The sequence below is a fragment of the Danio aesculapii genome, chromosome 20, assembly GCF_903798145.1.
Source record: "Danio aesculapii chromosome 20, fDanAes4.1, whole genome shotgun sequence".
Classification (NCBI taxonomy): Eukaryota; Metazoa; Chordata; class Actinopteri; order Cypriniformes; family Danionidae; genus Danio; species Danio aesculapii.
The window spans coordinates 47,046,578-47,061,757 of NC_079454.1; the positions used below are offsets into that span (position 1 = coordinate 47,046,578).

Here is a 15,180-nt window from a genome sequence, read left to right on the forward strand (position 1 = left end):
ACGTTCTTGCTGTGAGGCAACAGTGCTAACCACTGGGCCCCCGTGCTGCCCTATGAAGGGAAAGGTGGAGGAGTAGGGGTGAAAGGGAGGATTCTTCAAATCGAAGATGACTGTATTGAGAAACCCTGGCTCTTTATAGTGGGTTAGAAATCATCTGATTGGTACATTGGTACATACATAGTTAATGCAGAACTAGCCGTGTTCAATCCTAATGACGTGATCCTCTCGAAATTAGTTTATAAATAAACTTCACTTCAAGAGTTCACACTTAGCTGATGATTGATTTTGAGCAAGTTTGGCATGCTGTCCCGGTAGAGAGTCCTGAGCTCAAAAGGTCCTTGAGCCCTGGGCTCCCTCCCGTTTGCAGGGCGAGAGGGGAGCTTTGAGCTCAGGTAGATCTTGACAACTCCCGAAAATAGCAGCCACGTATTTGAAGAACCCCCCCAAAAGGCAATGAAGATCAATGCAATATCCGGCTGCTGGGTATAAAGTGTTAAAAAGGTAGTACTAGAAAAGGCTTCTAGGAGCAAAATGGGACCAGTGTGGGTGAGATAAGAGTGGCCGCTGCTACTGAAGTGGTGTACTGGCAGGCATGTACACTGGCTGAATATGTACAACTATGTGTGCTCCCGTGGCAGTATTTATTGCATTGACCAGGTGGGAGAGTGTGGTGAATGTAATGATTTAAAGCAGGTTTGCATAAGCTCTGTTGTCTGAGAGGCTTACTATGGCAGTTGTGAAATGTAGTGATAAAGTTCAGCAGTGTCTCTCCTGCTGCAGAGGTGCGGTGAGTGTCAGTATCATGGAAATATTGAAGGGTAACTATGTGTCCACAGAGGCGTTTTAACTACTGTGGCAGAGCTGAGTAGTGTATCAGTATGAAAAATTGGAAGTGAATGAGCTCAGGCAGAGCGTCACTGCTGCTGCAGTGGTGCAAAGGGGAATGAAGCTCAGCGCAGCATCTCTGTTGTGCAGAGGTGCGATGGAAGTCAATAATAAAAGGTAAAAAATACGCTTCTGCTGAAGTGTTTTAACTGCTTTGACAGTGCTGGGGGTGTGTCAGTAATGGTATGGATGAATGATAGTGGACATCAGCTCAGGCAGAGCGTGGTGCAGCAGCAGTGGTGCAGAGGAGAATGAAGCTCAGCGGAGCATCTCTGCTACTGAAGAGGTGCAATGGAAGTCAATATTGGAGGGGAAATACGCCTCCGCAGAGACGATTTAATTGCTTTGGCAGTGCTGGGGAGTGTATCAGTAGTGTATCAGTACTGAGTGTATCAGTAGTGAATGACTAAATGGACATGTATGTAAGCTCAGGCAGAGCGTCACTGCTGCGGCAGTGGTGCAGAGGGAGAATGAGGCTCGGCGGAGTGACTCTGCGGCTGCAGAGGTGCATTGATAGTCAGTGTCTGGAGTGTTATGGATGCTCTCACAGGAATGTTAAGATGGAAGTGGATAGGAGCTCAGCTAGAGAGACACTGTTGCTGCAGTGGTGCGATGAGTGAGTATAGCTCAGCGGATTAGAGAGTTGTGTAAACTCCCACCAGAACATTGGTTCCTGTGAATAATAATATGGGTATGAGTTCACCTAGAGCTACATTGTTGCTGCAGTAGTGCAATGGGTAAATGTAGCTCAGTGGAGCACCTAGAGCGTCATTACTAGTGAGATGATGCTACAATGCAATGTAATTAAGTTAAGTGGAGCTGCTGTAGAGGTGTGATGGTGGTCAGTATGGAAGCAATACGAGTTACCGCTAAACATGGTTACGGCTGTACGAGTTACTGCTAAACACGCTTATGGCTGTATTATTGCGGGGGAGTGTGACGGTTTTGGAAAGTAAGTGTATATGAGCTCTTTAAAGAGCGTCACTGCTGTTGCAGTGGGAGCTTGGGGCTACCCCTGAGTGAGTTCGAGCTGCAGAGATTGAGTGCAAGTGAAATTATGGAAAAATTATGAAGAGGAAGAGAAAATGGAAAGATAGTAAAAGGAGTCCTATGCTAGTAGCACGGAAAGTAGAGAGAGAGAGAGAGTCGTGCTGCTTAGAAACTAGGTTGAAGTCGGCTACCAAGAATCTGCTGGGCTTCTCTGAGGTGATATTGGCAGAGGCAAATATAGGATTTAAAGGCGTTAGAGGACCAATGACCGAGAGTTTGTATCTGATGTTGGGAGACTCTGCTCAGACAGAGCGTCACTGCTGCGGCAGTGGTGCAGAGGGGAACTGAAGCTCAGCAGAGCTTTTCTGCAGTTGCAGAGGTGCAATGGAAGTCAGTGGTGCAGAGATTTTAAGCTAAGCGGGGCATCTCTGCAGTTGCAGCTCAGGCAGACCATACCTGTTGCAGCAGTGGTACAGAGGGAGAATCGGGCTTGGCAGAGTGTCTCTGCTGTTGCAGAGCTGCAGTGGTTGGAGCCTTATGTATTGGAGCCTTATGAGTGCTCCAGCAGGAATGTTAAATACTGTCAGCAGTGATATGTAAAGATGAAAAAGAAAAAGGGCTCAGCTAAAGTGCCACTGCAGTTGCAGTGGTGCTATGGGTGAGTGTAGCTCAGCGGAGCACCTCTGCAGTTGCAGAGGTGGTCGGTATTGGAGAGTTATGAGTGCTCCTGCAGGAATGTTAATTACTGTCAGTAGTGATGTCAGAGCTAGAGGGTCACTGCAGGTGTAGTAGTGCTATGGGTGAGTGTAGCTCAGCGGAGCGGTTCTGTGGCTGCAGAGGTGTAGTGGGTCAGTATGGAGGCAATGTGTGCTCCTGCAGAAGCATTTACTGCTGTATTAGTGGAGAAGAGTGTAACGATATTATCATTCTATTTGCGCTAGATTCCACCCTATAATATCCAGCTGCAGGCCCACAGAACCACACACGTTTCAGGCACACACAATCTAGCACACACAATCTAGACCAGGGGTCGGGAACCTTTTTTCAGCAAAGAGCCATTTCTGATTTCTTTTAGCAAATGCATTTTTGTAAAGAGCCATTTGGATGTACAGCTGAAGTCAAAATTATTAGCCCCTTTAAGCAATATTTTCTTTCGATAGTCTACAGACCAAACCATTGTTATACAATAACTTGCCTAATTACCCTAACCTACCTAGTTAACCTAATTAACCTAGTTAAGCCTTTAAATGTCACTTTAAGCTGTATAGAAGTGTCTTCAAAAATATCTAGTCAAATATTATTTACTGTCATCATGACAAAGATAAAATAAATCAGTTATTAGAAATGAGTTATTAAAACTATTATGTTTAGAAATGTGTTGAAAAAAATCTCTCCGTAAAACAGAAATTGGGAGAAAAAAAAACAAAACAGCAGGGCTAATAATTCAGGGGGGCTAATAATTCTGACTTTAACTGTGTATATATATATATACCTCAAAATGCCTTTTTAAAAATGCATTTGCTACTGTATTACTATAAATTACTAAAAATATTATAGTATTACTACTAATACTATATTGTTATTTGTAATATTACTATAAATAATACAGGTTTAAACAAAACCTTTATTTATTTCCATGATCAACTCAAAAATAAACAAATATAAAGCATCACATGTTGAGCAAGTCCATGAATAAAGAAAGAACAATTTATAGTATTTTTATTTTCGCCATCACCACTCATGAATGTTGTTTGAATTTAAGTTACCCTGTTTGCCCTTTATTGGTGTCGCAATTCAAGTTTATCCACATTGCCACAAATGCACATTGGTCGAAACGTCCTATTATTGTTAACTGAGTTCTTATTCATAGTGCTGTATGAAATTACAATTTAAAAAGGGATTGTAATTGTGTTTTCGATAGGAAACAGATTTTTAGTGATTGTTATAGTTTTTGAAACAGTAAAATAATATTGAGAGAAGACAGCTGGAGAGCCACATATTTTTGGTCAAAGAGCCACATGTGGCTCGAGAGCCATAGGTTCCCTACCACTGATCTAGGCATGTTAATGTTATTAACGTTTTCTCGGACATCGTCATCAATATAATTTTATATATATTGTTCATAAATATTGGACACAATAAACAATATTGTTTACTATTTCACAAATATTGTGATCGAGACGGGCGATGGGGAGTGTTGTTTCCGATCGCCATAGAATATACTGAACAGTTTTCTATTAGTCATCATAGATGATCAGTCATTATTATCTGATATAGTAAATATCACAGATACTCGTTTGCTGGCCTTGTCTTAATTGGACAGGTTTAATTTATATAATGGATTCATATATCATGAAGCAAATAATAGCAAGTTAATATAGGCAAGAATACATCTTTATATGTAATAAAAATCTTTTTACATGTAATAAATGTATAACACTATATTAATATTTTACTCAAGCGATGTAATAGTGTGTATTTGCTTCATTTTCCAAGAACTTTTTTATGAATGATTTTCCACATTAAATACTATAATTATTTATAGTAAGCAATATATTGTTTTCAAACCATAAAGTAGTGGTAATTTGTTGTAATTATAGTTACAACAAATTTAGTATTACATATATATATATATATATATATATATATATATATATATATATATATATATATATATATATATATATATATATATATATATATATTACTAACAGTTGCTACAGTTTAAAATATAGTAGTTTATAATCAGATAATCAGTTAAAGGGCACCTATGGTGAAAAATCTACTTTTCAAGCTGTTTGGACAGACATATGTGCATGTATGGTGTATAGACCGTCATATTGGGGTGATATAAACACACCCAGTCCTTTTTTTTCAATTTAGCAACATAAAACGGTGGACCAATTGGAGAGGTTTTCAGATCGTCTGCAACTTTACGTAGGAGTGCGGTCCCTCCGCCCACCGAATTGATTGACAGCTGCGCGTATTAACATGTCCTGGTAGTCACGTGTATAATCATATCAACAAGACCAGACGTGCACAAAGCAGCCGGGAATAAAAGGTGTGTTCAGTTCACTAGGTTCATCAATCATCATCAAATGTGATCAAGAGTGAATTTCACATGTTTAAAATGTTATAAAACAGAGCATGTGTGTAATGAATTACAGCGATTCACTTCAGATTCACTTCATCAGCACAGCCACGTGTCAGAACAATTATAAAAGAAGACGCTTCAATCCCGGTTTGTGGACGTTTATTTTGTTGATTAACATAACAGATATCCATACAGCAGTGGAGATTAACCTGTATCCTCTCACATTTGCGTGCAAAAAGAGTGCAAAGCTAAACGAGCACTCTGTCTGTCTGTCTGTGTGTGTGTGTGTGTGTGTGTGTGTGTGTCTGTGTCTGCTGCGGTGTGTGTGTGCGCGTGTATCTGTGCGTGCGTGTGCGCGCGTGAACTTCGTGTGACTCATCGATGCAACTGCACAATAAATGCCCATTGGTAAAGTTCTTACTGTAATATTTTTCACAAACGCTACGTGAGATCTGCTTCCTCTAAGTCTGTCTGTTCTCTGACGCAGCCGAGGGAGGAGATTAAGGCATGCAGAAAGGCACATAGAAACGGTGGGCGGGGAGGACTAGCCTTAAAGGCGCAGTACGACAAAAGAGCCCCCTAGTGAATAAATGTATAAAATAGATCTTGCAAAAGGTATAATGAAAAATCTGATGGGTGTTTTGAGCTGAAACTTTACAGACACATTCTGGAGACGCAAAACACTTATATTAAATCTGAAAAAAGGGCTAACCTAGGTGCCCTTTAAGATAAAATAATATATAAACTATATTATATATTGTTTAAATGATTAATTATAGTAATTAATTTTAATGTGACAAATTATTGTTTGCTTTTTTATATTTTACAACAAAGCGATTTTAACCAAGTATGGTAATATTAAGATCCTGAATTAGTTTATTACACTAATCCTACAATTAGACTGTCATGATTTACATTTACATTTACATTTACATTTAGTCATTTAGCAGACGCTTTTATCCAAAGCGACTTACAAATGAGGACAAGGAAGCAATTTACACAACTATAAGAGCAGCAGTGAACAAGCGCTATAGACAAGTTTCAGGTGTGTAAAAGTCTAGGAGCAAAACATTAGTAGAAAATTTTTTTTTTTTTTTTTTTTTTATGATCACGAGCGATAACCACCAGAGGTCACTGGTAAACACTCACGCACACATAGGACGACAAATCTGCTTGTAAATGGACTACATATTCAGTCATGCAACGCACACACACACAACCGGTTCCTGATCCTGACTAATTGCATAAGCACAGCTGATGCTGCTCTATATACAGCTCACACTGAGACACTCAGTGCTAAGTCTTGTTTACTGTTAGTGACAATTCAACGCGTTTCCTTAGTCTTGTTCTTCCGTGTGTTTACCTTAGCCTTAGCCGATAATGCTCCTAATGAGTTATTAGTTACTATATAAGGTTTGCCTAGATCGTGTGTGCTAGATTGTGTGTACCTGAATCATGTGTGGTTCTGCGGGTCTGCAGCTGGATATATCTCCTAGATTCGTCTTTCAAAAGAAAAATGTTTAGTCTTTGTTGGAGCGTAATTTGCGAGGCTTCTCTTTAAAACATGTTTTATAGGGAATCCTCACCAGATATTTTGTGATGGCATTATGTGAGGCAGTTTTAAAGCAGTTTTAATTTTTCTATATTTTTGGCAGTGACCAATTTTAACCATTTAAAAAAGAATTTATGAATATTAGAATATTATGTTATTAATTACTCACCCTCACATGTTATTAATTACCCTCATATGTTATTAATTACTCACCCTCATATGTTATTAATTACTCACCCTCATATGTTATTAATTACTCACCCTCATATGTTATTAATTACTCACCCTCACATGTTATTAATTACTCACCCTCATATGTTATTAATTACTCACCCTCATATGTTATTAATTACTCACCCTCATATGTTATTAATTACTCACCCTCATATGTTATTAATTACTCACCCTCACATGTTATTAATTACTCACCCTCATATGTTATTAATTACTCACCCTCATATGTTATTAATTACTCACCCTCATATGTTATTAATTACTCACCCTCACATGTTATTAATTACTCACCCTCATATGTTATTAATTACTCACCCTCATATGTTATTAATTACTCACCCTCATATGTTATTAATTACTCACCCTCATATGTTATTAATTACTCACCCTCACATGTTATTAATTACTCACCCTCACATGTTATTAATTACTCACCCTCATATGTTATTAATTACTCACCCTCACATGTTATTAATTACTCACCCTCATATGTTATTAATTACTCACCCTCATATGTTATTAATTACTCACCCTCACATGTTATTAATTACTCACCCTCATATGTTATTAATTACTCACCTTCATATGTTATTAATTACTCACCCTCACATGTTATTAATTACTCACCCTCATATGTTATTAATTACTCACCCTCATATGTTATTAATTACTCACCCTCATATGTTATTAATTACTCACCCTCACATGTTATTAATTACTCACCCTCACATGTTATTAATTACTCACCCTCATATGTTATTAATTACTCACCCTCACATGTTATTAATTACTCACCCTCATATGTTATTAATTACTCACCTTCATATGTTATTAATTACTCACCCTCATATGTTATTAATTACTCACCCTCACATGTTATTAATTACTCACCCTCATATGTTATTAATTACTCACCCTCACATGTTATTAATTACTCACCCTCATATGTTATTAATTACTCACCTTCATATGTTATTAATTACTCACCCTCATATGTTATTAATAACTCACCCTCATATGTTATTAATTACTCACCCTCACATGTTATTAATTACTCACCCTCATATGTTATTAATTACTCACCCTCATATGTTATTAATTACTCACCCTCATATGTTATTAATTAATCACCCTCATATGTTATTAATTAATCACCCTCATTCACGTCATTTAAAAATTCTGAGATCTTCATTAATTTTCAGAACACAAATTAAGATATTTAAGAGGAAATTTGAGTGCTTTCCAGCAACAATCCCTATTCATTCAAAGTCCAGAAATATACCAAAAGGAATACTTTTGTTTGCAGAGATATTAAAAATAATGACTGTATTCAACAGTTTCTTTTCCTCAGTGTCAATAAAGAGTGCTGTGCTTTGTTTCAAACAGGAAAATTGCCCATGGCCATCCCAGGCTATGCATCACTATTCAGTGCTCGTGAACGCTGATACTGAAGAGATGAAGCTGTTGAATAGTCATTATTTTTGTTTTATGTGCGCAAAAAAGTATTTCATATATTCATACTGTAATATTCCCACTGAGCCACTGAACACGTGTGGACTGTTTTGAGAATATTTTTAGTAACTTTATAGACTTTGAATGAGTCCGAATCTTTGCTGTCAGGGAGCTTCCAGATTTCATCCAAAATATCTTTATTTGTTCTTCAAAGAAAAACAGGAGTTTGGAACGACATGAAGTGTGAATAATTATTGACAAAATTATTGTTTTTAAGTAAACTAACTTTTTAAAGGATCCATTTAGTTACTGTAAATGTATAATTTAAAGAGTTTTCTGAACATCCTAAAACCTTTCCTCTAATAAAATATGAAAGTGCACATGAAACATGAAAAGTGCATTCTTTTAACATTACTGGAAAAATGTTTGTCCACCTTTCTAGAACATTTCCTGTTAGCTTGATTGCTTGTGTGCATTTATTTTTCCCTCTTAGCAAACAACTTCAACATATCCATTTTTCCATTTGAAAAAAGTGTCACCTGTACTGGAAGCACATTATGTACAACAAATAGAAGTGGTGCGTTTGCAATAAGCAATAAAACTTATTTTTGAATTTACTTCAGAATTTACTTCAAATGTCTGGCGAGGCTTCTCTTTAAAACGTGTTTTGTACGTTACCGCTGGTGCACCGCTAGGAGAGCGGTGAGAGTTAAGCAGGTCGCACACCAGAAGCACTGCTCGACTCAGGACACTTCATTTTTCTGCCACGCCACAGAGCGCCATCTGAATAGTTTCATTTATAATAGCATGCGAATGTGCGTGTCTGGTGTGTGATACTTTCAACTGTCATGTGCGCGCTGTGTCGCGGCGCATCAGGTGTGTGCCGCCCTTTAGGCTTCATTGCAATGGCTTGGATCACCGGCGTCTTGAGAGTTTAGGTGGAGTTTGTGGACAGATTTTTGACTGTGATTTTTATTGGAGAATTGGGTTAAACACACAGGCATTTTGTGAGGCAGTTTTAAGTGGAAGGTTAAGATGTTGTTGTTGTAATTGTTGTTGGAGTTATAGTAGGAGATGTAGTTATTGTTTTTGTCAGAATGAGCATTACGGTTGTGAGCTCTTATTCTTTATGTTGTAAATAATCAATATTTAAAAATCATTGGAAAGCACATAGCTCATTCAAAAAGAATTTCCAAGATGTTTTTAACACTTGTATTTTGCATTTATATAAAGAAAAAGTGCATTTCATGTTTTAAGCGTTTGTCCTTGCATCTCTTCAGATATTATTGATGAATCTGGAGATCCAGTTGAGGATGAAGTGGAAGACCATTAGCCTCCTGCTCATTTTATCTGCCCTCTTTTCTGAAGAAATTGTCTGTGCAGATAATGATGAAATCCTAAACTCTTTATTAAAATTTGCTAACCAAATAAAAAAAAATCCAGACAAGCAGAAGAATAACGACATAGACATGTTCTTACTAGGTAAAGATGGGTTCATGGGATACATGACAGCAGGTAATCCAAATTACATTTTATGAACTGTGAAAATGCTGATTAAAGTTACTTTAAAAATATTATTGTTAGTCACATCGTTTGTTATTTAACTTTACAGGTATTTGCAATGAAAAAGGTCACTGGAAACATTCACTTGGCTCAGATCTGGGTGGTTGTGTTCAATCTTCAGGTGAGAGTTTTATTAAAAAAGAAACTTAGACAGATTTGAACACACACAGGGGGATTCCCCACAGACATAAGGATTTTTACACTCTACAAAACGATATTCTGTCCATTTAATAATTAAAGCTGATGTTACTGTCAAAAATTTTAGATTTTAAGTTTTTTTTTTTTGATATGCAAACAATAAACTTCCCCTGATTTACCTGAAAATGTGCCGCATTTTTCTAGATTTTTGGCAGTGACCAATTTTAACCATTTAAAAAAAAAGAATTTATGAATATTAGAATATTATGTTATTGATTACTCACCCTCATATGTTATTAATTACTCACCCTCATATGTTATTAATTACTCACCCTCATATGTTATTAATTACTCACCCTCATATGTTATTAATTACTCACCCTCATATGTTATTAATTACTCACCCTCATATGTTATTAATTACTCACCCTCATTCACTCATTTAAAAATTCTGAGATCTTCATTTATTTTCAGAACACAAATTAAGATATTTAAGAGGAAATTTGAGAGCTTTCCAGCAACAATCCCTATTCATTCAAAGTCCAGAAATATACCAAAAGGAATACTTTTGTTTGCAGAGATATTAAAAATAATGACTGTATTCAACAGTTTCTTTTCCTCAGTGTCAATGAAGAGTGCTGTGCTTTGTTTCAAACAGGAAAATTGCCCGTGGCCATCCCAGGCTATGCATCACTATTCAGTGCTCGTGAACGCTGATACTGAGAAGATAAAGCTGTTGAATAGTCATTATTTTTGTTTTATGTGCGCAAAAAAGTATTTCATATATTCATACTGTAATATTCCCACTGAGCCACTGAACACGTGTGGACTGTTTTGAGAATATTATTAGTAACTTTATAGACTTTGAATGAGTCCGAATCTTTGCTGTCAGGGAGCTTCCAGATTTCATCCAAAATATCTTTATTTGTTCTTTTGGCGGTTTGGAACGACATAAAGTGTGAAAAATTATTGACAAAATGATTGTTTTTAAGTAAACTAACTTTTTAAAGGTTCCATTTAGTTACTTTAAATGTATAATTTAAAGAGTTTTCTGAACATCCTGAAACCTTTCCTCTAATAAAATATGAAAGTGCACATGAAACATGAAAAGTGCATTCTTTTAACATTACTGGAAAAATGTTTGTCCACCTTTCTAGAACATTTCCTGTTAGCTTGATTGCTTGTGTGCATTTATTTTTCCCCCCTCAGGAAACAACTTCAACATCCTCATTTTTCCATTTGATAAAAATGGCAACTGTACTGAAAACACATTATGTTCAACAAATAGAAGTGGTGAGTTTTCAATCAGCAATAAAACTTATTTTTGAATTTACTTTAGAAATTCATATGTTTGGTATTTAATACATTTTTATCCCAGATTCGTCTTGTTTTCTAATGTGCTCTTTTGCAGACTTAGGTGTTTCTTTTACAAGAGTCTCACCATATAAACTCGCCATAAACAGATTAGTTCTACCCACGTTTGTCTGTTTAATTAAAGGACACTGCAGAAATTCTTCTTGGATAAACTGGATTACAAACGGTGAATGAAATGATCTTCCGTTTTACTTATCATTTTACTTATTAAGGGCATCTCTTTAAAATGTCTTGTTATTATTTATTCATCATGTTGTACAGTACATAGTTTTTGCTTTTCTATATGTGTTTTACTTTTGCACATCAGGAATTTGAGTTAAAAGCATGTTCTCTTTGTTAAAGATTGTGATTGGACAAAAAATGACACGAACTACTTCAAAACCAACGACACCAGTGAGTATAATACCATAAATGTCTAAATATTGTATCAGAGTTAAAGATGGGTTAGGAAGTAGATGTGCTGTAACAAAGATGTGTAATTTAATGTGTTTGTGTGTGTGTTTGTATGTCAGAATGTAATATGACCTGTCTGAATCCTACAACGACATGTAATTATGCAGTCTATGATTCCAGCTGTAGTGGTAAGAAAGTTACAATTTGGCTATTGTTTTATATTCACTAACTAGAAATGTCTTTTACACAAATGCTAAATAGTCAACATAGGCTCATTCTGAAAACGTAGCCCTATGTACATTTCTGGAGACCACGAGTTATTTAGCTAGAGGTACATATGGCTGCATTTAGTCTTTAAAACAAACGCTGCGGAGTGGTATGACGCCTTCCTTTTTGCGGTTAACATCTGACACCTCCATATGGGTGGCTTTTCTGGTGTTACTAGTCTGCCCAGTGGCTCACCATGTATGTTGGTGGACTTGTGATGTGGAGCGGAGTTGACCGTGATGACAGGGTATGAGTCTGGCGAAAAATGGTTCCAGAAAGCGGGTAAGACAAAAACAAAAGCCAAAAAAATTAAATAAACAAGTAAATAACAGGGTAAGAATGTGGTAAAATGTGGTAAACATCAGGCTGCCATGAGGGCCACTCTTTTTCTGGATTGCTTTTGAAAACACCATTGGTTGGGTTTAGGGAAGTGGGTGGGCACTGGTCAATCAGTCGATCGGCCAGTCAGTCAGTCGACTGCAGCCTATAGTGGATTTGCGTGAGAAGAGCAGGCACAAATGGCAATCACGAGAGAAATTTGAGATCTGAAAAAGTGCACACATCAGCCTCCAGTGGTTTCCTGAAAACAAAAACTGCAAAAAAAATGCAGAAAAACTGCTCCCTGGATGTATTTGGCACTCTCCAGAAATGTTTATAGAAGTACATATTCAGAACGAGCCTGGGTTGTACTTATTGCTCTTAACTGTTCCATAATTATTTTAGAATAGATTTTATTATGTTATATTTTACACAGGTGTCAATGCAAGTGGTGAAAATAACGTAAATAACTATGTGATCGATGAAATGGGCGCAGCTTGTTCTAAGTGTGGTAGTCCACTTCGAGTTTTGACAGAAGTCCAAAACCCAGAACTCGCAGCAATGTTTGAACCGAAAAATGACAGCGCACCAGAGATAAGTGCTGCGACAGCTGCGTAAGTATTTTATCAAACCCACATATTTAACGTCTTTTATTGGTAATATTTAAAGTTTATCTTATATTATGTTGATTAAAAAGTTAACGTCAGTTGCAAAAAAGGCTTCATATTTATCCGGTCAAGTATTATTTTTGATAATTTTTTTAGCTTAAGTTTTAGTAATTATATTTATTTGTTAGTTTGGTATATTAAGTTTAAATAAATGAAGTAAGACTTACTTCTGGTGACACGGTTACTCAGTGGTTAGCACTGTTGCCTTTAAGGCTAATTTATACTTCTGCGTCAAGCGCACGTGTATGCATCGGCACAGTCTATGCGTGGTCGCATAGCCCTCGCCGTGGCTGTCGCTGATGCTGACGTGCACCTCTCAAAAAATGTAACTACACATCGAAATGACGTGCAAGCTCTGTGATTGGTCGGCTTGGTATCACTGACGAATGTGGGCTGGGGTGAGAGCTGCGCGAGCCTGATGGAGCAACTGTTTACAAGTGTCGAGTCCCGTGAAGGTGCTTTAGATATAAACTTGTTTTGTGTTCACTTTATGATTAACGTTGTTGTATGTCCGCCGGTTCCAGCCTCAAAATGAGCGAGTTTGAGTCACTTGTACATTAAGGTAGCGTTCAGAAAAAACTAAATCCCAGTGAAGAAACTCAACACAGAGCAACATAAAAACCTACTGCCAGCTAGTGTTTCCGAAGAGCAACACAAACAGCAGAAGTATAAATGCACAGCATTGCGCAAGGCATGCGCCATGGGTCACGCTGATAACTCGATGCAGAAGTATAAACCAGACTTCTGTTCTTCCCGTGTCAACGTGGTTTTGCTCCGGTTTTCCACACAGCCCAAAGACATGCGCTATACAAGCCCCCGACCACCACCAGTATGCCCTCCAATATCATTATTGTGCAGTACAGAAATTGATTATTCGGTCCCACTTCATATTAAGTGGCCTTAACTAATATATACTTACACAGAAATGAATCATTTGTTACAATGGACTTATTGTGTGTTTTTACATTGTACTTATGATTGATTAAGCACATGCATGTATTTACATCTGTAATTAATTTCTGTAATTACATCTTTAACTACACTGTAAAAAACAAATCAAAGATATTCTGTTAAATTACATAAAATAACTAGTTCACAAAAATACTAAAACTACAGAACATACATTACGGTCAAAATTCATTAAATTACAGTTTAATACTGTTGATAATTTGCATTTAAACTGTTAAAAAATGGAGAAAAAAACTGGTAATAACTGCCATTTTACTAATTATTACTGCAATTATACAGCTTATTGCTGTCATTTAACAAATTATTACTGTAAAAAAAATTTTGTGATTTTAAAGATTGTTACTGTAATTATACAGGTTATTAATGCAATTTTACTAAATAATTATTGTGATTTTAAAGATTGTTACTGTAATTATGCATGTTATTAATGCAATTATACTAATTAATTATTGTGATTTTAAAGATTGTTACTGTAATTATACAGGTTATTAATGCAATTATACTAATTCATTAATGTGATTTTAAAGATTGTTACTGTAATTATACAGGTTATTAATGCAATTATACTAATTAATTATTGTGATTTTAAAGATTGTTACTGTAATTATACAGGTTATTAATGCAATTATACAAATTCATTAATGTGATTTTAAAGATTGTTACTGTAATTATACAGGTTATTAATGCAATTATACAAATTAATGTGATTATACAGATTAATTCATGTAATTATACATGAAGTCTCTAAAAATTCCATAAATTTTTCCAATTTTAATACATTTAAATCAGAAAAATATATATTTTAAAGAATGACTAAAAAAGGCTTACATATAAATAATTGCTGTTGTCATAAAACACTCTAAATATAACTATAAACTATAATAAAGTTTAACTTTTTTTTAGGATATGAAGGTTAAACTCCAAAATAATTTGCTTGAAAAAATACAAAACTGTTAAATATCTTATATATAAATATCTTATATATCTTATAATTTTTATAATGCATTTTTTTTATTTCTCTTTGCTATTTGGGCCTATTGGAACCTAATTAGAATAAAACCTCTGCATCATCATTTGATATGATGTACTTTTAGAGATAAATGATGTACTTGTATGTGGACTTGTGCTCCACATTTACATAAAACATTTTTTTCCTGAATGTTTTAATGCATTTATAACATATACATTTTTTACTTGTTTTGACTATCAAAAAAACTATTTTTCTCCCCATTTTGGACAGTTAAAAATGGTGTTTGGGATATTTCATATGCTGCAAAACAGTT

At 35.8% G+C, this 15,180-nt stretch overlaps 1 protein-coding gene across 1 annotated transcript in view; it reads left to right on the forward strand.

Annotated features, from left to right (window-relative positions):
* adgrg11 (adhesion G protein-coupled receptor G11) overlaps positions 1-15,180 on the forward strand; it is a 59,458-nt gene that overhangs the window by 22,120 nt on the left and 22,158 nt on the right. Inside the window, exons 4-10 of the mRNA XM_056481349.1 lie at positions 9,488-9,722; positions 9,820-9,891; positions 11,118-11,201; positions 11,320-11,448; positions 11,625-11,675; positions 11,795-11,863; positions 12,697-12,874. Of these exons, the coding sequence (XP_056337324.1) occupies positions 9,488-9,722; positions 9,820-9,891; positions 11,118-11,201; positions 11,320-11,448; positions 11,625-11,675; positions 11,795-11,863; positions 12,697-12,874 (818 nt within the window). The remainder of the gene's footprint in view (positions 1-9,487; positions 9,723-9,819; positions 9,892-11,117; positions 11,202-11,319; positions 11,449-11,624; positions 11,676-11,794; positions 11,864-12,696; positions 12,875-15,180) is intronic.